The sequence below is a fragment of the Cheilinus undulatus genome, linkage group 17 (genome assembly GCF_018320785.1).
Source record: "Cheilinus undulatus linkage group 17, ASM1832078v1, whole genome shotgun sequence".
In the NCBI taxonomy this organism is placed as follows: Eukaryota; Metazoa; Chordata; class Actinopteri; order Labriformes; family Labridae; genus Cheilinus; species Cheilinus undulatus.
This window is the reverse complement of record NC_054881.1, coordinates 20,431,418-20,456,872: the sequence shown is the minus strand read 5'-3', so window position 1 is coordinate 20,456,872 and position 25,455 is coordinate 20,431,418. Positions and strand designations below refer to the sequence as shown.

At 39.2% G+C, this 25,455-nt stretch overlaps 1 protein-coding gene across 2 annotated transcripts; it reads left to right on the top strand.

Moving 5' to 3' along the window:
- The first annotated feature begins 623 nt into the window (after positions 1–623).
- On the top strand, positions 624–22,613 carry mamdc4 (MAM domain containing 4). Of its 2 annotated transcripts, none has more exons than XM_041810102.1 (29): positions 624–749; positions 3,134–3,223; positions 3,619–3,780; positions 5,114–5,239; positions 5,711–5,944; positions 6,105–6,230; positions 6,683–6,838; positions 8,651–8,754; positions 8,861–9,016; positions 10,670–10,760; positions 10,867–10,983; positions 11,225–11,317; positions 11,418–11,555; positions 11,649–11,788; positions 12,088–12,196; positions 12,285–12,389; positions 13,362–13,496; positions 13,741–13,868; positions 14,116–14,332; positions 14,409–14,546; positions 14,620–14,747; positions 15,050–15,140; positions 16,045–16,194; positions 16,726–16,851; positions 16,968–17,092; positions 17,254–17,359; positions 19,256–19,455; positions 19,901–19,963; positions 21,890–22,613. In XM_041810102.1, the coding sequence occupies exons 1-29, from the start codon at positions 698–700 to the stop codon at positions 21,923–21,925; spliced, it is 3,642 nt and encodes a 1,213-aa protein (XP_041666036.1). In that variant the 5' UTR covers positions 624–697; the 3' UTR covers positions 21,926–22,613. The 2 variants fall into 2 exon arrangements, with proteins under 2 accessions (XP_041666036.1, XP_041666034.1); XM_041810100.1 differs by having other exon boundaries at positions 19,898–19,963.
- Positions 22,614–25,455: the final 2,842 nt, after the last annotated feature.

The window sequence follows — 25,455 nt, the reverse complement described above, 5'->3', positions numbered from 1 at the left end:
GCTCTGTGCATCCGGGCCATACTTGTAAATGTGATATCTCAAGAATGCTTTGAAAGATTTTCATCAGACTTTGCACAAATGTTCACCCTGTCCCAAGGATGACCTGATCAGACTTTGGTCAGTTTCCTGGGCTTTATGTTCATTCCTTGCTTTCCATTTGAACACAATATCCTTAAAACACTGTAAGGAATATTCTTAAAACTTTGCTCAAATGTTCTTGCTGGCTCAAGGATGATTTGATTAGATTTTAGAGATCATAGGTCAAAGGTTAAGGCCATGGAGCTCATGCATCTCTTGCTTGTGAACAGGATATCTCAATAACACTTTAAGGGATTTTCTTTTATTAATGCATTACACCAGCCTTTAAGAAAAATATATTTATCTAAAATAACATTACTACAATTGGATGCCATCCTGAACATACATGAGCTAATCAAAGCGTCCTTTACCTCTGAGAAACAGCCAGTACACTCTCCACCAATTATATCATCTCCTGTTATTGTGCAATACACACACGTTGCAGTAAATAATCATCTGGAGGAAATTGCTTTATGATGGTTTGCTGCAGGTGCATTCTGGGAGAACTTAAAGTCCATGTTTTATCTCTTAGAAAGAGAGAGGAGGTCAGAGTCGACTAGCAGGGATTCTTCAGGTTGTGCTCATACCTTCAGACTGATCTGCTGGAAGAGGAAAGAAGATGTTACACCTGAGGAGCTCAGGTCTTATCCTGCTGCTGACTCTGAACTTTGGTAAGAACACATTTAGCCAGACTACATTCAAACGCGGTCAGCTTTTAAGGAAAATGTTCATGGAAATAATCCTGCTCATGCTAGCCAGGAAATAACAAGCTTGTCAAGAAGGCACAGAAGGGTGTGGTGATGTAAACAGTAGAAGAGCTTCAAAGGACTAACAAATAAAGTCTTGATTTTTTTTTGCCTCAACATTTAGCAGTGTGAAAAAAACAGATTATGCTAAATGTCTAGGTCAAGGATGGATTTCTTCACTCAAGCTACGTAACAGTTAAAGTTTACACTCCTCTGTGTGTGGCGATTGTGCTCCTCTTTGATCCTAAAGCTCAGGAAACAGAAGTTTAACCGTTTAACTTTACTGGTAATTTAATTGATTTTGTAAAGTGGGCAAATAATTTACATTCTAAAAAACCTGCTGTGTGGTGGTTATAGCTTTAAAGCTTTTCCCGCTATTTAAAGACTCCATAAACTTGATTATATGTTTTTCAATAAAGCGTGCTCCTATATTATTAAAAATGTTGACCCATATTCTTAAAATAAAGCTAGAATAATGTCACTTAAACTACCTCACTTTGTTTGGTGACGTAATGTGTTGCACCATCCATTTACATCATTAACAGATAACAGATAAATCGTTTTACTCGTATTCCAAAATAAATGATAGAGGGTGCTTTTCGACCACAGGAACAAGGGACTAAATTTTGCTCTGGGTAACAAAATCTACCCCTTGAAAAGTCTCTGCTCAGTGGGTACTATTTTAAAAAGACCCAGGAACTACGTATTTGGAATGGCATTGCAGTGTGTCATGTCTTTGATTGCTTACTAGGTCAACAGCTCCACCAACACCTCTCAGGCCACCATCTGGATCTTAACCTTCTTAAAAGTTCCAAACATTTCTGTGACCCCAGTCAGGTCTAGATCTGATGGAGCCTCCTAGAGAGGACACAAAACTTCTTCAAGAACCTTTGCCAAGTCATGTTGCCCTGTTTGGATCAAGCTTTGGATACGCATTACCTTGATGACTGAACACCCTCAGAGACATTTGATAAGATTATAGATCATAGAGACTGTGTCTGTCCCAGGACCAAGACCTTTCATTACAGTATATCAAAATGTATAGAAAAAGGTGTAAATCACAAAAAATCTAATCTTATTAAAACTAAAAATGCATTTTTTGCTAAACAAAAATCTGACAATAACATGGGGTCAGTTAGATATTAGATCCTTGGCATCTACTTTTATTAGTTAATGATATGATATCACAAAGTCAAACTGAGTGCATATACATGCACGCCAATAAACCGATTATCAAGGCATTTGTAGAGCAACCTGATTACTCAGGTAGTAATCAGGTATACTCAGGTATACAAAACCTATCTTTTGCCCAGTAATATGACTATTTAGTGCATGTTAATAGTGTTATCTGGTTTCTTATTGGCTTGGTGTTAGATCACACAAGACACAGTAGTTATACAACCAGCTGTGATCAGCTAACAGCCAGTTGATCCTAATTATTATTACTAATCCCTGCTTACATTAATGCTGATGCACCATGCTGCTGCTGCCATCCAAGCCTCCTCCTTTACAGCATAAAGCTTGTACCCACATATTCAGACTCACGCTCCTATGGGTTAGTTTCTTTTGAACTAATTTTATTGTATTCATTACAAATTGTCATAAAAGTATCTATTCATATGGGGGTTTCTAGCCATGTGCTCCTGGACAGTTAAGGCATGCTGCTTGACTAACTCGGGGAGCATCTTTTGAGCAGAGCTTTCTCTGCCAAGTAAAACTGTATATTCATTTTGCAGTCAAATGGTACGATATGTGGCGAGAGTGTTCCTGAATATAAAGAAACCCCCGTCAGCTTCCAAGTATATTCATTTCCACCATCAGAGTTTTTAAAACAGGTTTGAGTTTTATCTCATCTATGTGTATCAAACAATGCTGAATATTGTCAGAATCATGTATTCCAGGTTTTTACAGAAAATGGATTATTGAAGTGCATGAAAATGCATCAAAGTGATTCCACTTATCAGTTTATCAGCACCCATGTACACAGGCTCACTGATTTACTTTCTCCCCCTGAAACCTGGCTGTGTCAGGATGCCTGATTTGCATAAACTTCCCAGGACTGGTGGAAAAACAGACAATAGTGGGCTACAGGAACCGTTTAGTTCATAGAAAAGATGGTCCTGGAACTAAAAGTTCTTGGTACTTTTGGTCAAAAGCACCTAAAACCACCTGGTTTATGTTTGCCAACAGCATTTTCTCTTTTGACACATAAACTTAACTGCACAAATTAAGTCCCACAAGGTCTTCATTATCTTCATCAATGTTGCATGCAAGTTTGAATTACCTTCTAAGTTTTCCTCTTATTCCAGCTGCTGCTTCTCTGACTCAGCGATGTGACACTCAGTTGAAATGTGATTTTGTGTGTGACTGTGAGGAATGCAGTGATGAACAGGACTGTGGTGAGTCTAGAGATCTCTGTAAAGTGTAATGATCATGCTTTAATCAGAACTTTTACATGTTCTCATCTTTGCATACTAGAAGTATCTAAAAGGTTGCACCTGACCTTAAAGTATACCTTTTCACCACTTGAATTGAGTCTATATTCAAAGCCCAGCTTTCATGAAGGGGGAATTGTAGGAAAAATTATAACATAGTAAGCAAAAGTTACATATTTGTGGTGTAATCTGAATGTTTTCATGTAAGAGTTTAAAAAGCCAGTAATGTATTGGGATAAAATGCTGAACTTCAGAGATAATAGTTGGTTATTATTCATTAAACCTTTCCCTGTTTGACTCTGCATGTTGATTTTTTGTGAATAGCACAGCCCAACAGTTAAATAACTTTTCTCTTGCAGGCTACAGAGGAAAAAGCTTTGAGTGTGACTTTGAGGATGCAGGGATGTGTGGATGGACCGACCAGTCCATCAATGAACAGTACAGCTGGAAGCGTCGTCAGAGAGGACCCACACTACCCGACAGTGGACCGTCCTCTGACTTCACCTCCGGGACGGCTACAGGTAGACTTTAATACATAGTTTGAGGGAGGCTACTCTTTTTTTGAGAGGTGGTTTTCTCTTTATTTTTTTGTTTTAAAAGAATAAAAAAGAGTAAAATGGATCCAAAGAAGACCTCTGGGAGCTGAGAGATTGGTTCTTGTTCCTGGGCGAGACAAAAGAGCCAGTTCTCAAAAAAGAGTAATACTCATCACTCCTGAGTGAAACTGGATGAACATAAATAAAGCCATGATTTTGTTCACAAGTGGAGTACCACAGAATACCACCTTCACAGCCAGTCCAGTCTGGATGAAGGTGTCAGAATGATGCTGTATTTGGTGGTAGAGATGGCCATCCCATCCTGCCTCTTTCTGTTGATATTTTTTTGTTTCTGCTGTTTCAACTTTATCCATCAAGAGCACGTAATGCAAAAACATTCAAATAACCTCGCTCGCCTTTTTGAAATATTTCACGTTTCTCCATAATCATTGCAGGTGAGCTGTGTGTTTTAAGGTTTATTTAAGTTGAGGTAGCGTATCAGATCAAACATCCTAGAGTGCAGGAGTATGGGATTATTAAGATGAAAAAATGATGAAAAATGTTAAGATGCATACGAAGCCTAACCTTTAAAATGAGACCTCAACCACAGCATTTATGGGGTAGATGTACAAGCCGAAGTCTCTTACAATGGTGACTGTATGAACAAAAACAAGAAAGAAAAAAACAGCCAGCAAATATATACCTGGGTGGCTTTAACTATACTTATATGGTCCACCCAAGTATTATCGATTTGTAGTAAACACTGCAGTCTTAGCTTTCAGAGATCAGACTGTTTTCAGTACGCACTGAGGTGCATCCACAATCAATGAAGGGTTACATCTTTTCATCTGAATGCCCAAATCAGATATAAATCTGTGTTAATGCATTGTCTAAATGGAGTCTGCCAGTCAGCAGGTTGTTACAGTGCTGGTTGTAGCTCTCAGAAAGTCAGATGAAGCTTGGTTTGACTATTACTGTTAAAATGTAATTTACATTTGCATAATCCAAAGACAGTTTTTTATTGCTTTTGTGTTTTTTATGACTTAAAAAGAATATGTCTGACATTCATGGCAGAATCAAATGTCTGTCTTGTTTTATGTATGTGTCAAAAACAAACAGACTTTTGCAAAAAGAGGAACAGGTCAATTAGAAGAGACTTGGTGTTCTGCACAATTAAAATCAAGCGTATTTATCATTCCCTGCCAAAATATGTTTGGAAATTTCAGCATGTTGGATATTGTCAAAAGTCCAAAATTGTGCATCCCTGCCCCATTATAAACTGTAAACTTTACTGTAACTGTAATTTTCTCTCACACAGGTTGGTTTATGGGGGTGACTGAAATCAAGTCGGACTCACTCAGTAAAGCAGTTTTAGTCTCTCCAGAGATGAAGCAGTCATCACCAACCTGCCGCCTTCGACTCAGATATTTCCTATGGGATTCAGGTAACAACCACTAGTCATGGCACATCAGTGAGTGCACATGAGTTTAAGCCTGGTTAAGCTGTAAAAGGTTTGTCTTGCTTGCTTGCTGTGCAGTTAATGCCATGTTTGCTGATGACATTTTCTAGAAGTAACAAAGATTAAAAAGCATCAGGTGTGAAATTAAACCCCAGGGAATGCCACATTTTATTTAAGTTTAGATGGGTGTACACCCTTACTCACATACATTTTTCTGTCTGGGGCATACCATTCAAACTAATGAAAAGCAGTGGCAGAGTTGTCATTAAGATCTGCATTATCTATCTGGCACCCAGAACAAAGCAGTAATATAAATACAACATGGATTTGTTTCTCATGGTTTTTATTTTGAAGTGCATCCATAGTATCATGATTATGATTGTGATTAAACTTTATACAAGATTAGATTTCCCCTGTGTTGCTCTAATAATGACATATTTGTTCTGTTATTTGTAGGGCACGCTGGTCTTGGCTCTGCTCCTCTCTGGGCGTCCATTCTTCGGCAGGACTCTGGTGAGGCTGTAGTGTGGCGTCCTGAGGCCACCAGCATCCGTGGCTGGAAGGAAGCCACCGTCTTTCTGGGCCGAATCCCAACAACTTTCCAGATCAGTCTGAACTCACAGCGCTCTAAGGGAAAGAGTGGAGACGTGGCGATAGACCAGCTGGAGTTTTTAGACTGTGCTCTGCCCTGTAAGTCACTCAGAGTATCCCGTTAATGTGCAGTGCCTTCCTTTTACTGCATCAGTTCATCATTGAAGATCAATACACTGCTGAAGTAAGATCGCATTTCCATGATAAGCCTGTTCATAATAATCTATTTGATTGTGGTTTCCTCCAATTGCATCAAAAGCACCACACTCTGGTGAAGGATGTTCTCCTGGGATGTTGGAGTGCAGGAATGAGGGCTGTGTGGAGCAGCGACAGGTCTGTGATGGTACAGATGACTGTGGCGATGGGACTGATGAGGAGAACTGTGGTGAGAGTTTATCTAAACTACAGCAGAGACCCTTCCTCTGACACTTCTCTACAATAAATATGTCGGATATTGTTTGGCTCATGTAGAAAAAAGATCATTTGGCAACAGGGCAAGACAATCCAATCCATTCCCTTATTTCCTTTTCAATCCGTAACAAGTTCCTTTTTCCATGGTCGAGTTTATGTTATAATCTTTGATCTTTGATGCAGGTCTTTATCCAAACAGGAAGTTGATTACCATTAGTATAAGACAGTAGAAAAATCCAAAATGACACAAAACCAGTTTAATGTGATTAATTGCAATTAATCACAACAAGTGAGAATAAAAATTGTAACCTTTTGACAGCCCTATTCTTGACATTACAAACATTTCAAGTGCTACATTGCCCAACATGCACATTCATCCAGGGATCAACAGTTACTGTTAGCTGTTTGAACTGACTTGGTTTCCAGGAGATTACAGGCTCTGCGACTTTGAGGACGATCTGTGTGATTGGAGCCTGAAATCACTGTCTCCGCTGAAATGGAAAAGGATGAATCAGGAAAACATCTCCATGATTGATCCTATGAAAGGACCTGGTAGAGATCACTCCAATAACAGTGCAGCAGGTACATTTTTTTGAGTTTACTGTGACCTTACCTTCTACTAATATTTACACAAATCAAACATAATTTACAGGGAAAAGGGAATATATATATATATATATATATATATATATATATATATAAAGTATATATATATATATATATAAGTATGTGAACCCTTTGAGATTTCTTGGATTTCTGCATAAATTGGTCATAAAATGTGTTCTGATCTCCATCTAAGTCACAACAATAGACAAACACAGTCTGCTTAAACTAATACCGTGCAAAAAATGATATGTTTTCATGTTTTATTGATCAAACTATTTAAACACTCACAGTGCAGGGTGGAAAAAGTATGTGAACCCCTAGGCTAATGACTTCTCCAAGAGCTAATTGGAGCCAGGAGTTAGTTAGCCAACCTGGAGTCCAATCAATGTGATGAGATTGGATGTGTTGGTAAAAGCTGCCCTGCCCTATAAAAAACACACACCAGTGTTGAATTTGCTGTTCTCAAGAAGCATTGCCTGATGTGAACCATGCCTGGCACAAAAGAGCTCTCAGAAGACCTACAATCAAGAATTGCTGACTTGCATGAAGCTGGAAAGGGTTACAAAAGTATCTCTAAAAGCCTTGATGTTCATGTGTCCACGGTAAGACAGACTGTCTACAAATGGAGAAAGTTCAGCACTGTTGCTACTCTCCCTAGGCGTGGTCGTCCTGTAAAGATGACTGCAAGAACACAGCACAGAATGTTCAATGAGGTGAAGAAGAATCCTAGAGTGTCAGCTAAAGACTTACAGAAGTCTCTGACACATGCCAACATTTGTGTTGACAAATCTACAATAAGTAAAACATTAAACAAGAATGGAGTTCATGGGAGGACACCACGGAGGAAGCCACTGCTGTCCAAAAAACACATTGCTGCACATTTGAAGTTTACAAAAGAGCACCTGGATGTTCCACAGCACTACTGGCAAAATATGCTGTCCATAGATGAAACCAAAATTGAGTTGTTTGGAAGGAACACACAACACTATGTGTGGAGAAAAAAAGACACAGCACACCAACATCAAAACCTCATCCCAACTGTGAAATATGGTGGAGGGGGCATCATGGTTTGGGGCTGCTTTGCTGCCTCAGGGCCTGGATGGATTGCTGTCACTGACGGAAAAATGAATTCCCAATTTTATCAAGACATTTTGCAGGAAAACTTAAGACCATCTGTCCACCAACTGAAGCTCAACAGAGGATGGGTGATGCAACAGGACAATGACCCAAAGCATAGAAGTAAATCAACAACAGAATGGCTTCAACAGAAGAAAATACACCTTCTGGAGTGATCCAGTCAGAGTCCTGACCTCAACTCAATTGAGATGCTGTGGCATGACCTCAAGAGAACGATGCAGACCAGACATCCCAACAATATTGCTGAACTGTAGTTAGTTTTATAAAGAGGAATGGACCAAAATTCCTCCTGACCGTTGTGCAGGTCTGATCTGTAACTACAGGAAACGTTTGGTTCACATACTTTTTCCACCCTGCACTGTGAATGTTTGCATGTTTTGTTCAATAAAAACATGGAAACATATCATTTTTTGTGCTGTATTAGTTTAAGCGGACTGTGTTTGTCTATTGTTGTGAATTAGATGAAGATCGGAACACATTTGATGACCAATTTATGCAGAAATCCAAGAAATCTCAAAGAGTTCACATACTTTTTCTAGCAACTGTGTATATATATATATATATATATATATATATATATATATATATATATATATATGTATATATATAAAGTACAAAATCAACAGTGAATCATAATTATGATCATTGCAGGTTACTTTCTCTATGTCACTGTCCCTGATGGTGGCATCAAAACGGACTGGGCTGCTTTCCAAAGTCCTCGCCTGGAGCCCACCAACAGTTCTCATCCATGCAAAGTGAGTAGTTTCACCAGGCTCATTCTTCCTTTTGATGTCTAAATAATTAAAAAAAAAGACACATTTATACAAACTTAAAAAAAAGTTTTATACCTTTTCCTTGTAGATGGTGATGTACACTCACCAGTTTGGGCCGAGGTCTGGTGGTCTGACCGTGCTGGTAGCAGATAAGAAAGTCTACCCTGTGTGGGAAAGGGGCGGAGCTCTTGGAGATGTATGGGTGAAGGCTGAGGTGGAGATTGTCACCAATTACACTTTCCAAGTGAGTGCTTCCTCTCAATTTGTTGCACTTTGTACATTGTTTATTCGCAGATGCTCTCACCTAAGATTCAAAATGAAAGGGAGAGTGGAAAATTACTTGACATAAGAAAGGACAGTTTTATGTCCACAAAGTGACAAAACATGAAAGTTTCTACATACCTTGGTATAACAGTCTGACTTGAATTTACAAGACCATTACTGGGGATGTTTCAGGCTGTCCCCAGTAAAATAATTACATCATGGAATCTGATCAGTTAGAATCTATCTATAGTCAGCTAATCTTTAAATATGTGTTTTTCCAGCCATTGATTGGCTCTCATTTGCAGCATAAGAAATAAACCACATTAAAACTATTAAGAATAACGGTTGACTTTATGATAGGACTTGGTCCATCCTTTTTCTTATTCACTAAGACTGCATAATGATGACCTTCTAACTATTACACATGCCAATTAACTTTTCAAAAGGCTTGTAATTCAAATTAATGCACATGGTCAAATTCCAAAAATGTTGGGACATTGAGTAAAAGTGAATTAAAAAAAGAATACAGGGAAATCCTTTTGAACTTAAACTTAATTGAATAAAGCAAAATTATATGACATTTGATATTCAAATTGATGACCTTTATTTTTTTTTAATATGCAAATATTCTGAATTTAATGCCTGCAACATGTTCCAAAAAATTGGCCAAGGAGCATGTTTACCACTGCAAACGCATTACATGTTTACCTAAGTAATGAAATAGAAAGTAGATTTTTTTGACAACTTTTAACTTTTGCTAACCTACATTTAAACACAAATATGTGTACTTCCTACTCCTTACATTGTCAAAACAGGTTTGTCACTTGTTTCAACCCAGTGCCGTAGAGAGTACCAAAACTGTTAGAAATGATCCAGGTACTCATGCTGGACCTATGGTCAGTTCTTGATCATTCTGTTTGAAATCTACCTGGTAGCAAAACTAGACTGTGTCCAGAGAATTTTTTTCCTCTTTCCCAGCACTGTGCAGGTTGTCAACAAAAGAGGTAAACTATCCTCTTTTGTGTACCTAGAGCTTTTTCATTTTTCAATGATCATTGATGGTAAAAAGTTATTTTTGCCTGTGTACTTAGCCTGAACTTTTTTACTTTTGCTTGAGTAAAGGAGATGCACAAGCAGTTTTACTTCTACTATAATCTTTTTCCCACAAATGTCTGTACTTCTACTTATGTACAGAATATAAATATTTTCAATGGCAGACAGATCTGGACTTCATGCAGGCCAGTCTAGTACCCTCATTCTTTCATTGTGAAGCCATGCTGTTGTAAACTGTGTAGAATCTTGTTTGGTGTTGTCTCGGTGCAATAAGCAGGGACATAGGCACTAATACATCCCCTCACCGTCACAGATGCTGGCTTTGTGTAGACTTTGTGTAGATAACAATCAGGATGGTCCTTTTCTTCTTTAGCAAGAGGACTCGAAGGCTAATATAAAAAAAAAAAACGTTTAAAATGTGGATTTGGCAGACCACAGCACATCTTTCACAGAGATAGTCTACAGCAGCTTGGAACTGAAGAAAATGTTGGGCTTTAATTTTGTGTTTGGATGAAATTTTCCACTATCATAAACTTTTCCTGCTCTTTTTCTCCACTCTATTAAATTTTTCCTCTCATAGATTCTTTTTATGGCAGCAATCAGAGACTTTGCTTATGGAGGCATCGCTGTGGACAGCATTGTGTTGTCTCCTGGATGTCGCGTATCGTCTGGTACTCCTTTTAACCCTCTTTTTAAAGAAATGACTCCACATCTGCAAGTAGTTAAAGTAAATACACTTAATGGGCTGATACATAATGTTCTGTCCCACATTAACAGTGAATGACTCCTGGGTAGATGAGTTCCCGAAACCTCCTAAAGACCCGTGTACTACACCAGACAAGATTTGTGACTTTCATCAGGACTGTCCAGAAGCTGAAGATGAGGCTGAATGTGGTGAGATTTTCTTCCTGATGTTCACAAGTAGAGCTGCTTAGGGCCCCTGAAGCCACTAGGGGGCACTGTGATGTATCAAGACAAAAAGAGGCACTTTATAGAAAATGCTGATATATAATGATAAAAACTTGAGGTATTTTTAGAGCAACTCCAAATTCAAGAAGAATATCTTTTTTTGAAAAGCTGTCTTTTATAATAAAATTGTCTGTATTCTCTAAGTTTCAATAATTTCTTCTTGTAGGGGATTTTTCTTACACTGATGGCAGCTCTGGCTGGACTGACGCCAGCATAGGTAGTCAGGGTTGGCAGCTGTATGAAAACTCAACAACCAATGGTACAAACTCTCCATCATCACAACTCCCAGTGAATGATTCTCTATATCCAGCTTTTAAAACTGTAAAGGAAAAACACAATCTGTCGCTTCACTTTCCCAGAGAGGCACCTGTATGTAGCCAAGGCCCAGGGCCAGCAGCTGACCGAGGCCCAGACACGGACCCCCCTTTTGGGCCCCTCTGGCCCTGCCTGCACCCTGAGCTTTGATTTTGCAGTAACAGGAAATCCAGATCACATTGGTAACTAAAATACCGTGTTATTCAGAGTTTCCTTGTTATTTAGTCTGCTTGACTCAGATCTTTATCCATTATTCTGTTGACTTTGCGCTGCAGGTGAGCTGTCCGTCAGGGTGATTGACAGCTTACTGGGCATTCAGCCAAAGCTGTGGGAATTCAGTGGGAAGACAGGGACGGATGAGGAGGCATGGAAGCACACCAATGTGTCGATCGGAGCCAGGAGGCATCGCTTCCAGGTCAGCTCTTTTTTTCAGGACCCGTAGAGACTGCTTAAATGTCTGAGGTGACGATCAGAGTGGATCAGGTCATTTTCCATTTTCCATCCTGCTAGTTCAAAACAATAAATTTGAATTTTGTTCATTTGGATGTATTGTTTTTTTTTAAGATGGGACAGATGAGAACTATTTTCCATTAACTCAACTCCATCTTTAGGTTGTGATCTTAGCATCTTATAGAACTGGGGGGGGGGGTGTCCTTTTTCTGTTTATATGGAAGTTTTTAAAAGTCCTGTCTCTGCCCCTGTTTGTGTTCTTAGCTGGCGTTTGAAGCTCGTGCTGTGAAACTTTGTCCATGTGCCAAGATTAAAGTAAAAAACGTTCGCTTTGTCAGCTGTCATGCTGACTATTATCCATCTTCCCCCACAGGTAATAAACCATTTATGATATGAACCAAAGCTATTACTTAAACTCTGAATGTCCTCATGCTTTGATTGTTTTTGTTTCTTTTGGTCAGAACTGTCCTGTAACTTTGAAGATGGGATGTGTGGCTGGTTTCAGGACAAGAGTGATAACTTTGACTGGACAGTGCTTGATGGGATGGACCACACCATCAGCATTGGTAGGCTCATAACTGATAAGGCTGCAGGCTACCTACTGGATGTCTGTTAGTCACTTCATATGAAAGCTAGTCTATAAACATTGAGGCATGTGTTTAAGATCCATTTTTTTTTACCCCTAATCTAAGACATTATAGATTCTATTAGTGATTCACTGCTCCAGTGTTTCAGTCTATAAAGTAGCTTGGGTTTGTTTCAGGACCAGACACAAAAAATAGGAATTAAATCCCAAATCACGCAACTGTGAGGACACTAGCTTTGCAAGTGTTTCTTGGATTAGCAGTTAAGGATATCCATGCTCAGAGTAGTTTACAGCCTAATAAGCAATATGAGATTTTATGGGATTCATAAAATGCCATCTTCCTTAGGTTGTAACCTTCACAGTCTAACTCTTTTGTGTATATGGACAGTTTTCTTACAAGCAACCAAAACATTTTGAAACAGATTAAAAAACACATTGCAGATAATATGCAGAGTCCAGAAAACATCAGGTATCATTTATCATTTCTCCCAGCCTGCAAATTCTGCACTGTGATGCAGGTATCATCTCTACCACTGTGCATCAGTGGTAGAGATGATACCCTGTTAACTGGAAAGTGTCCTTGGGCAAACACTGAACCCACTGCTCTCACTCTCACTGCGATGTTGTGAATCTGTATGAATGGCATTAGTTGATACAGATGGACACCTTACATGCAACTTGTTTCAAAAAAGTTGGGACAGGGGCATGGAAAGACTCGGAAAGCTGTGGAATGCTAAAAAAAAAAAAACACCTGGAATATTCCACAATTAAGTTAGTACATAAGTTAATTGGAAGTAGCTGATAGTACCATGATTGGGTAAAAGGAGCACTCCTGATAGGATGCAGTGGGGTTATCAACTTTGTGACAGACTGGCAGGGCAAAGTGTCTAAATGTTTATGAAATCTGTGTATACGGTACTGTATACCTACTCTTCCTTCTGTTTGCATCCAGGCAGGAGCCTCACTGTTGACATGTGGAGTCCGTCTCTGCGGGGAGCATTTGGACGTCTAGTGTCTTACAACCAGCAGGCGGGTTCTACAGATTACTGCCTGTCCTTCTTCTACAAACTCTATGGGCCCAACATTGGTAAGAGAATATAAAGTACTCTTGAGTTTAATATTTATAATGACGCTTCTGTTTCTTTATACATTTTAATGGGGAAGAATGCCAAATATTTATAATTTAGTCATATCTTTCTATAAATATCATTGTTTTTATATAATGTAACCATAAAATATCACATGATTTGTGACAGTTTTGAATTAAAATATTTTATTTTTACTGGAAGTCATCTACATATTGATTAATCAAACTCACTGGTTTATTGCAGGTGCTCTGAATGTGAAGGTGTTGGATGATTATGGTTATGAGAAGATCCTCTGGACCCGCAGTGGCGCTCATGGCAACATGTGGCATGAAGCTCATTGTCCTGTCCCGCATCAGCTCACAGACTTTAGGGTAGGCATGTAAAAGCACTCAGCCTGAAATCACCAAACATCACCTCCAAATTCATGCAACCTTTAAAGAACCTGATGCATCTTTTAAACTAAATATGATTACTGCCTTCCTGTTGTAAAACAAATTATCACTACAGCTATAAGAAAGTTTTCTCCAGAAGTTAAACCATGATAGACACAGAGATGATGCAAAATAGAATGCTTTTATATTAAATACTCCATTCTTTCCCCTCTTGACACACCACCAGCTGATGTTTGAAGCCGTTCGCTCTGGTTTTGACGGCCGTGTTGCCATTGATGATGTCACTTTCGTGAAAGGCTCCTGCACCGTGCCAAGGATGTGCTCCTTTGAAGGTCAGCAGTGTGGTTACAGCACCTCTGGTAAAGTTCAGTGGCTTCATCGCAGTGGATCCACCATCAGCATGACCGGACCCAAAACAGATCACACTCTGGAGACAGAAGATGGTGAGAGAGACCTTTAAGTCATAGTTTAACACACACGCAGAACATAACAGTGGGTTTATGTGGTTTTTATCCTCAGGTTTCTACATGATGGTGAACACCGAAGCTGACATCCTTCCCTCTGATGGTACGACAGCCCTTACCTCTCCTGTTCGTACAGGAACCACAAAGACTGAGTGCGTCCATTTCTGGTATCACACAGGAGGAGAGAATCCAGGTGGGATGCTTTCACACACTTAACCTAAACATTAATAAATCAAACTAACAATCTAATTGGTTGTTCTCTGAAGGATCTCTGACATTATACATGAAGCCGGTGAAGGGAGAGAGGGTGAAGATCTTCTCTGACAGTCTGGACCAGGGTGACGTCTGGCGCCACGGTAGAGGCAACATCTCAAGTGACTTGGTGGACTGGCAGGTATGGTAAACATGCTGAGGAGGAACAAAAGGGAAATTTTAGGTTTTCTATGTGCAGCCACCCTAATATGGACCTGTCCCTGCTGGAACCTTTCCTCAAACCTCCTGTGAAAAACCTGGAGGTTAAAATGGTCGGGGATTTCAAAATAGACCACAGATCAACTCGGTTCAGGTTACTGAAACTCCATTAATCAGAAGATTTAAACTTCAGTAGGATTTTACATGTTAAAACATTCACCAACATCCAATATCTATTTCAGAAAAAAAGAAAAAGAAAAGCTTTTTTTTTCTCTCTCTCTGCAGTTGGAGTTTGAGGTGGTGGGAGCTGGAGGCAAAGAGACTTACATTGCAGTTGATGACATCTTCATTTCTGCTTATCCATGTGAAGTTCAAGGTTTGTATGAGCCTCAGCAGAACTGAGGACAATACTAGAAGGCGGTTATACTAGTCTGCAAGTCTAGAAAAAATAAGTGGTCACACCAGTGGTGGTCTCAGAACGTTTGAGTGGCAGGGCAAAAAACAATTAAAGGGATCTGCAGCATGCAGTGGGGCACTATAGCACTAAAATCATCAGACATTTATAGAGGAACAGTTAGAAATCTTGGTAGAATTAAAACCTTTCTTTATTCTGTAATTACACCTCCTACATTTCAGAAAACAGACGTGGAATTATGAGCTATGCAGCTGTTTATTCAACAAAATTCTGCAAGTTAGGATGTCCCATTACGCATCCTAAAGCGGACTTGTTTTGTCCACTGTAGAGGCACCTTATATGGCCCTTTGTTACACTCTGTCCTCTGGGAGGGCACCCTATAGCAGTTTATCATGTTTTGTCTATTATAGGGGTACTCTAGAGGGTGCTTTATCACCTTTTGTCTAGTGGAAGGGCACCCTCAAGGGCACTTTATTGTGCATTTCCCACAGGGAGGATACTGGAGATTGAACTTTATCATGTTTTACAAACATAGGACCATCCAAAAAAGCACTTATGTGATGTTTTTTCCCAAATTAAGGCACTTCTTCTAAATCCACCAGTGGGCAGCACCTTTTAATGCTACTTTTAGGATAGTCCATTAAAAATCTCTCACTTTCAGGTCAAACAATTTGATTTACAATTATAAAATATATGGAGGGACCCAAAAGCTTTTCCTTACATTTTTTTGGCTTTCTGCCACTTTAAGTTTTGACCATTACTTCATTAAACTGGGTTTTTTACCATTAGATTTTCTCGAACAAGATCACAAAGTATTATCCATTTTGTATTTGGTGTCTGTTTCTTATCCTGTTGTATATCTCAGGTTCTATGTGCAGCTTGGAGAAAGGGATGTGCAGCTGGAGCAACACTCAGAACGTGAATGTGGACAAACTTGACTGGGAGCTGACGAGTCAGGAGGCAGAGAAGCACTACACCGTCCCACATGAAGACCACACTCTGGGCACAGAGAAAGGTAAACCAGAGAAGAAAAACAAGGACAGAGCTAGAGCTGTGGAGAAATTTTGGAAATAACACGCAGTCAGTGGTGGTTTTACTGTTGCGTAAAGGTGGGCAATTGCCTGAAACCCCATGCTCAAAGAGTCATCAAAACCTAGTCGTCTCTATGTGGGCTTAAAATATAGGTATAGGACTGATGTCACTTTCAATAATTGTATTTTTAATGCACATAAGTGTTGAAGAGCGAATTTAAAAGCATCAAAAAAGATCATAACTGTCCAAAAACAACAAAACATTCATATAAACACAATCCATCCATAGTAACACAATGGGCTCAACCTCTGTGATTTGTATCTCTACAGCTTAACTGAATTAAGCATACAAATCCAAATGTTTATTCTCTGTATGGGTGTTCATTTGCGTTAGTGCTTGTGCCAAAACCCCACTTAAATAGATTTAAAAAGAAAAATAACTCATAAAGAGTATTTGGTTTTTCTTAATAATTAAACATGCTTCATTAAATGAAGAATCCTTAACTATCTTCCAGGTCACTTCTTGTTCCTCCCAAGCAGCAACCGAACAGCAGTCAATCAAAATGCTATGTTGCTGAGCCCTCACCTGCCACCCACTAAGGGCACCTGTCTGAAATTCTGGGTCTACAAACCACAATCATGTAAGTATCACTGCTCTACATGAACCACATCTTAATCTTAAAATAAAATGACATGGATGTGTTAGTTTTTTATTGTTTGAATGTTACTGACAGTCCTCTGTTCTGTGTGAATGCAGCTGACTGCAAGCTGAAAGTGTGGAGGCTCTCTGAGGGTCGTCTTTATCAGCTGCTGGTGGTGGGTGAACTGGGAGGACCGTGGAGACGCTTCGATGTCAACATCACGTCGACTGAGGAGTACCAGGTCAGACTCTAACGTCAGAAGACACTAAATATACTTCATTATTGTTTGTTTATTTCTCATACAGTTTCATTTTAATTCAGGGATTCATTGTCAGACAAATGCAGATACTTTTTTATTTCATCTTCTTCAACGAGCCTGATCTCTGTTTTATTCTAAAACAGATTGTGTTTGAAGGAATTAAAGGGACATCAGGCGTTGTGGCTCTGGATGACATTGAGTACACTGTTGGAATAAACTGTGCGAAAGAAGTCACAGATCCACTGACAAGTAAGATGTGCAAGTGCTTATTGATGCTATTAAGCCTACATATCAGGAAAAAAAGGAATAAAAATGTAAAATGTTTTCTATGAAGATCTATGTCCTAGTGCAGTATGTTGTTGTGACCAGTGTGTCTGGCACATTATATGGACAAAAGTATTTGGCCACAATTATTGAATTCATGTGTTTAAATCAGACCTGTTGCCACAGGTGTAAAAAATTAAAGCACCTAGCCATGCGGTCTCCATTTGCAAACATTTATGATACAAAATTCTGAAGAGCTGGGTGACCTAAAGTGTGGTACTGTGATGGATAACACCTTTACATTAAGATGGTTCTGTAAATTTGATCCCTGATGGATATTCCCCAGTCAACTTTAAGTGACACTATTAGAAAGTGAAAGCATTTAGCAACAACAGCAACTCAGCCACAAAGAGGAAGACCGCATAAAATCACAGAATGAGGTCAATGACTGCTAAGATGCATGGTTGTAAAAGTTGCCAACACTGATTCCATAGCTGAAGAGCTCTAAACTCCCACTGGTATTAATGTAAGCACAAAAACTGTGCAGCGGGAGCTTTATGGAATGGGTTTCCATGGCTGAGCAGCTTCATTAAAGCCTCACATTAACCAAGTCCAATGCCAAATGTTGGATGGAGTAGTGTAAAGCACACTGACACTGGACTGTGAAGAAGTTGAAACGTCCTGTAGAGCAGGGATTCTCAACCTTTTCAGCCAGTGACCCCCAAAATAAAGGTGCCAGAGGCCGGGGACCCCCACTGTACCTGAAGGTGACTGAACAAGGCCATGCACAAATAAGAATAGATAGTGCAGACAAGGCCACCCATAAGGGGGGGATTAAATGGGAGAGCTTTCTGGGGACCAGCCAAACTGGGGGGACCATGGAAGTCAGCAAAATCATGATCCATTGTAAAGCTAAGCTGTGATATCCATATTTTATATTTGACCTGAAAAAATAACCACTCTTAGCAAAGAAATAAACATCTGTTTTAACCATTTGTGTAATAAATAGCATTCTTAAAAAATGCAAATTCATTAAAAAAAATAAGTAACAATGGGTTAAAATCGCTATAACTGGTCAAAAATGGCATAAAAAGTGGTAAAGGTGGTGAACCTGGATTTTAAAAGTAGCAGAAGTTGCTTTAAACTGGCAATAATTGGTGGAAATTTGGTGAAATGGGATGAAAATTGATATTTACTGGCAAAAAAAGGGTTAACTGAGAAAGGAAAATAGGCAGATATTGGCAGAAATTGGTTAAACCAGCAAAAAATGGGTATATCAGATAGTGAAATGTGGTTACAATGGGAAAAATTGGTTGTAAAAAGTGGTAAAAATGGTTAATAGTGACAATAATGGGTCAGCAGGGGCAACTTCAGCTTTAAGTGGTATGAACTGGTTTACAAGTGGCAAAAACAGGCAGAATAAAAGGGGTGGAGAGGGTTTAGAATTGACAAAAATAGGTGTTAAATGGCAAAAATGTGTTAAAATTGGTGGGGGAAATGATGAAAAGGGGTCAAAATTGGTCAAAATTGGTATAAAGTGGCAAGTGTAATTTTGAAAAATATTCTTAGTTTTTTTTTTCAGGAATCTGGAGACCCCCTCTCAGTGTCTCACGACCCCCAATGGGGGTCTCAACCCCAAAGTTGAGAACCACTGCTGTGCAGAAGAGTGGAGGCTGTTATGGCTGCAAAACGGGGGCCAACTATAAATCAAACTACATTAGTTTGAATAAAATGTCATTGCAGTCCTTGTTGGTGTAATGGTCAGGTTTCTCAATACTTTTGTCCATATTTTGTATCTTACGCTCCTCTGACTTCGTCTTATCACCCTGCAGTCTTAAACCTAGTCTGCTATAACTGAAACATTTTCTATCCTACCTGCAGCTCCAAAAAAGGCAGACAACGCAGGAGGGATAGCAGCATCTGTGATCGTGGTCCTGCTGCTGATCGCCACCTTGATCGCCCTGCTGATTTTTTATCTGCGAAACAAACCGAGTGCAGAAGCTGGGAATGGTCCATCATCATCACCATCATCATCAGATCGCGCTGGTTTCAGTAATGAGTCATATGAACCAGACCTCACAGTGAGTAAAGCTAACATTTAAACCCTCGACAGTCCTCTCAAATTAATGTTGAGAGTATCAACGGATAAATAGAAAACAAAGCACTCCCCATGCTGACAACACAGACCCCATTTACATAATCTGTACTTCTATGTAAAATCTGTAAATAGAGATCAATACTATAACAAGGATTGTTGTTTTATATAACCCTAAATAAACAACTAGCAGGCTAATCAAACATTTAAAAGACATTATTTTGTACATGAAAGGTTGTCGCTAAATTCAGTTACTGTAAAATAAGCCCTCAATAATTTAATCTAAATTAATCTAAATTAATAGAACAGCAAAATGTATAATTGCAGTCCAGCAGATCATGTTTAACCCAAAAAATGTTAATTTTAGCTACGATGAAGACGGCATCAATTGTCCTAACAGTTACTGACCACTTATGTTCTTACTTAAGCAGGACCATGTGGCTGTCCCACCTACACAAAACCATCCAATGGAAGCTGGCTTCAATAATGTCCATGTGAGTATACTCTACAGTTGGTGTCACTATCATTATCATCTCATGTACTCTGAAAGTACTGTGGAGTAAAGGTGGCACAGTGCACTGCTGCATCACCGAACACTAGAGGTCAGAAAAGTACACCTAAAAACAAGGCAGCAGTTGTAGCAGACGTAAAACCTCATGCCTTCAACTATTAAAACATGTTATCATCACTATTAGCAGGGCTTGACATTAACTTTTTTGCTCACCAGCCACGGTGGCTAGTGGTTCTGCAAACTTACTAGCCACTCAGTATTTCAGTTTCCTAGCCATAACTTTGGTGCTTGGAAACTCTGAGCTATATGCCAAATTTGGTACAAAGGGTATGATACTACACTCATGCTCTACTTTCCCTCACCATTATGATCAATATCAGTTCTCCTTTTAATAAAGCACTTCTCACTGTACATATGAAACAGCACACTACTGAGATATGGGTCAGACTGTTAGAGACAAAACTCTTAGATTTGTATTTTCTTAATGGGTCTCAAGTTTATGCTAAAGTTAAAATACTGTTAATCGGCTGTTTATTAGAAAACACTACAGCAGTTTACAAGAACATCTCTAATTTTCTCTCTGACAAATCTCTACCAGAGAATATTAAGTGTCCAGCTTCTCCTGTCCTCTGCTTTATACTGTATGGAGGAAATGTTTTTATACATGTGTCTAATACTTGTTAAAATATCTCTTCAAATAATAGATGGCTTACATTTGGTGGTGAAGCTCACATTTGGAGAACATTAAACAACAGATGTATATTATAAGAAGAAAGTTTAGTTGAATTATCTTTGACTCCTAAGTGATCAGTTGCAGACTTTTATCCTTCTGCCTCTGTTTCTCACTGCCTCAGTGAACTGATTTAAAGTTTCAGAGTTTCTCTCGTCTTTTATAACCATTAATTATCGATTTATGGCAAATTTATAATTAACCCTGGATATACAAACGTTTAAAGGTTTCAATGACATTTAGAGTATGCACACCTTTGCAGGGGATTTTATCATTTAGATTGCCCTCAACAAACAAAGAATATAGATAGAGTATAAATCAAACAATATTTAGACACACCGCCTGCCCTGGCTTGCACTAGCAACAGAGACACACAGCTGGAGCACACACACACATACACATAAATGACGCTGACACGCTGATCCTCCATGGATAGAAAAGCGCTTTAAAGCAGAATGAGAAAGTTCAGGTCTGAGGTTATCCTGCAAATTCTGAAACATTTCTCCTAAACAGATAGAAACCTTCAGTCTAACCAACACGTCAGTGCGAGTGTGTGTCCGAATATGTCTGTGAGTGTCGCATTTATGTGTGTCATACAGCATCAAAGCCCTTGGTGCTGCATAAAAACGCATGAATGGATGAAGAGACCAGCCGCTTTTCTGTTATTTTGGAGGGAAATTTGAGCTTTTATGTGCCGAACAGCCTCTCTGTAACAAGCCTAAATCATAAGGGCTAACAGACAAGTACTTTTAGAGTGAAGCATATGTTGTGACACTAATAAATTCAACCCACCATCGTGGCTAGTTAGAGTCATGCTGCTACTGCCCCAGCTGAAATCCACCCGCATTTGGCTAGTTGGCGGGCGTAAATGTCAAGCCCTGACTATTAGGATTTTCCATTCTGTATCCAGTGAGCTGTGAGACACTCATTCATATTGCAATGTTGATTCCCAGAAGGATTTGAACCAGCTCATTAATGTTTATAAGAAAAATGTTTATATCAATTAGTTTTGGACAAAAAGTTCCAAAAATAAACGTGTCTAATGAGAAAGCAACCGAAAAAGAGTACCTCACAAAAATACTTGCCCAAGTTTTTCATATAAGCCCTACTCTTCCAGTTCATGAACAAATAACAGTAGCGTTCCCAGACAGATTGACTCTTCTTCTTGTGTTTCTGCAGATCTATGATGACGTCAGAGAGATGGAGGTGGCGTGAAGCAGGAGTATTTCTGCTACCAGAGAGTGGCTATGTGAAAATAAGGGGATATCACAGCAGAAGAACTGCTTGTGTCACCCTGTCATGATGTACATATCAAACATACACACATAAACAAACACACACACAGACACATAAATTACAAACACAGCCCATACACTGAAACACTGCTGAAGGCCTGCTGGGTCCATCAGATCATGTGGGACCCTATAGGGTCAAAGCTCTCTGCCTGTGAATGCTCAGACAGGAGACAGAGGAACTGGTGTAACCATCTTTAACTTGACCACCAGGCTTGAAGGGTGAGATAAATGCAGAAACTTTCAGGATCTATTTTTGATCTCTAAGAGAAGAGGCACCCTTCTGATTATATGTCAATTTATGATATGCGCACCACTCAGCTTGTTAGTCTTCTAGATCAAGTTTGTTGTAGCTATGAAGGAGCCATGTGAAGTGTGAGAAAATGATTCACTTTAAACCTTGGGGCCTGGCTCATGATGAATAAGAAAGTAAGAATTTACTTCCAGTGCTTGAAAGTTGCTACCTCTACTGACAGACACTGTTAGGATTTATATCTTAAATTACAGCTACACTATATTGCCAAAAGTATTCACTCACCCATCCAAATAATTGAAATCAGGTGTTCCAATCACTTCCATGGCCACAGGTGTATAAAATCAAGCACCTAGGTATGCAGACTGTTTCTACAAACATTTGTGAAAGAATGGGTCGCTCTCAGGAGCTCAGTGAATTCCAGCGTGGTACTGTGAAAGGATGCAACAAAATTTCCTCGCTCCTAAATATTACACAGTCAACTGTCAGTGGTATTATAACAAAGTGGAAGCCATTGGGAACAACACCAACTCAGCCATGAAGTGGTAGGCCTCATAAAATGATGGAGCGGGGTCAGCGGATGCTGAGGCACATAGTGCGCAGAGGTCGCCAATTTTCTGCAGAGTCAATCACTACAGACCTCCAAACTTCATGTGGCCTTCAGATTAGCTCAAGAACAGTGCGCCCTGAGCTTCATGGAATGAGTTTACATGGTCGAGCAGCTGCATCCAAGCCATACATCACCAAGTGCAATACAAAGCATCGGAGGAGGAGACTGGGAGCCAGGCCTTCTCGTCCAACATCAGTGTGTGACCTCACAAGTGGACTTACATCATATTAGACCCTATGGATTAAAAATGGGATATCACTTAAGTTCATATGTGAGTCAAGGCAGGTGAGCAAATACTTTTGGCAATATAGTGTATGTCAGAAAAGCTTGTCCTGATATGTCCTAAACTCTGTTGAAATGAGTGAAATAGCAGTTGAAAGAGAATTAGAAGAAGCATGACATCAAACAGAAAAATAAAGGTTATAGATTAAGTCACCATGTAATGCTGCTGTTTGGAACAAGACTGTACAAGAAGTCTGTTGGTGTTGGAGGGACAAAGTGAGCTCCAATGATAAATCTAATTAAGCATTAATTATTAACATACCTGAGTCCAACTGCTTTTTCATTTACATGCAAATTAAGGAAAACTTAAAAAGTCGGGTGTGGGTGGAGTTCGGGGGGCTATGGAGAAGGACTTTAGGTTGGCCCCAAAGACTACGAGATAATAAAGCATTGTGTACATATCTGGGGACATAACATACATTTGGACATTTTTTAAATTGTTTTTGAGAAAATATTAACGTGTCAGTGGATGAATTATAGCTTAAAATAGTTCTGTTTACATTGGTTGGTGTCTTTTTTTTAATTAACAAAATATATACTAAACAAGTACAGAAATGTTCAGGATAAAAGGCAGTTACAAACCTTATAGCAATAAAACAGAAATACAACAAATAATGAAAAACAAAGTAAAAAGGGCTCGAGGTTGAATAAAGCTATTTTTCACACAAACTTTTTGTCTTGGTTGCTTTGGGGTTTAAACTTTTTTCAATATTTTCCAAATAAGATAATAATATGGTTTGAAAAACAATAATATTTGGTCATTGGTTAGCAAATTTGGAACAGTGAATATAAATGTGGCTGTAATTATAAGAAGGTTGATTAAACATTTTGTCTGGGTTTATTTTCTCACTTTCCGACGAACCAAATAGTACATGTTGAATATTTAAATGAAGAATCAACTTTGGAATTACAGAAATTATTATGGTCAATCCAAAAAGTATGAATGTAAGTACATTCCCAAAATAAGTGAGATATTGTTTCATCTATAATGCCATAAAAAGAGCAAAGTGTGTCAATATTTATTTTATATTTTGTAAGATTGGTCTTGACTGGATAGCATCTATAAAGTTTTTTAAAACTAACCTCTCTTACCTTATTTGTAATAATAAATTTTCTTGGCAAGACCCATGTGTTTTTCCAATTTATATCATTATACAAGTTATTCTAATAGAAGACTGCTGAAGGTTTGGAAACAATATCTCTCTGAATAATACATCTAATACAATGATTAGTGGCCTTATCGCTCAGTAAAGGGCACATTGGTTGGTGTCTCCCTGCCCTCCTCGGTCGGATGTCTCGTTCATCTTTAGGAAGAGGGGATGACGACGTCATGTCCTTAGCAACGGTGGCGTCTCTACGGCAACATCCTCCGATGTCCCCTCTCTGCTGTTGTCACCGCGACTCTCAGCAGTTGTCAGTGAAACAGAGAGAAAAACCACCGTTTTCCTGAATGCACGGAGGATTTTAGAGCGTGTTGTCATCATTGGAGCACGAGCGCCCGTAGCAGCCACCGTTAGAGCTGAAGTGCCTTAAGTTAAGAACAACTTGGACACGAGGACCCTCTGTTCCTCATCAATATTCACCAGGCTTCATCGAGAAAGGACGACAGCCTGCAGCTCGGCGTTGTTTCTTCACATCTGGACGGTTTAATCTGCAGCTGCCGGCTCTGATCCAGCGGCGCGTGCAGCTTCATGGATCCCGCCGTGCTCATCTTCCTTCTCTACGTGATGATCGCGCACGAGCTGGTCAGCGGCTGGATGCAGTACCAGAGACAGAGTAACAAACCCCACAAACGATCAGCTGGACCCCTGCTGTGCTCCAGGTGAGTCTGTCTGATGCTGTGTGGGCGTTAAAACATCAAAGGCATGATGGAGGATGTGACGCTAGATTGCACAACTTACAGTTATTGATTTATATTTCACTGTCTACAGGATACTTTGCTGAAAAATCCAAGCAACAGATCTATAGCTAAAATAAGAGAGGATTTATCAGAAACACCAGATTGTCTGTAACAAAGTTTTATTAGTGTAAAAGACTTTCTTGAATAAAGCAAGTTTATTTATAGAGTACCATTCATACACAGCCATTCATAGTGCTTTAGGGGAATGAAACAGAACATTTAACATCATGAGGATAAAACTACAGCAAAGAACAACAGAATTGATTTAAGTTAAAAAGCATCACAGAAATTTTAGACTGTTGTTCCTTTACATACTTTTGTTACAAGAAGAGGGGATGCTACACAATGGCCCTGTCCCTACTTTTTTGAGATGTGCTCAAATTTTTTCATGAAATGGTAAAATATCTC

Coding starts and splice junctions, on each gene's coding strand:
- mamdc4 (XM_041810100.1), top strand. CDS start 698: ATGTTACACCTGAGGAGCTCAGGTCTTATCCTGCTGCTGACTCTGAAC. Junction 10,984..11,224: donor TGAAGATGAGGCTGAATGTG/GTGAGATTTTCT, acceptor TTCTTCTTGTAG/GGGATTTTTCTTACACTGAT. Junction 19,964..21,889: donor CTGGCTTCAATAATGTCCAT/GTGAGTATACTC, acceptor GTGTTTCTGCAG/ATCTATGATGACGTCAGAGA.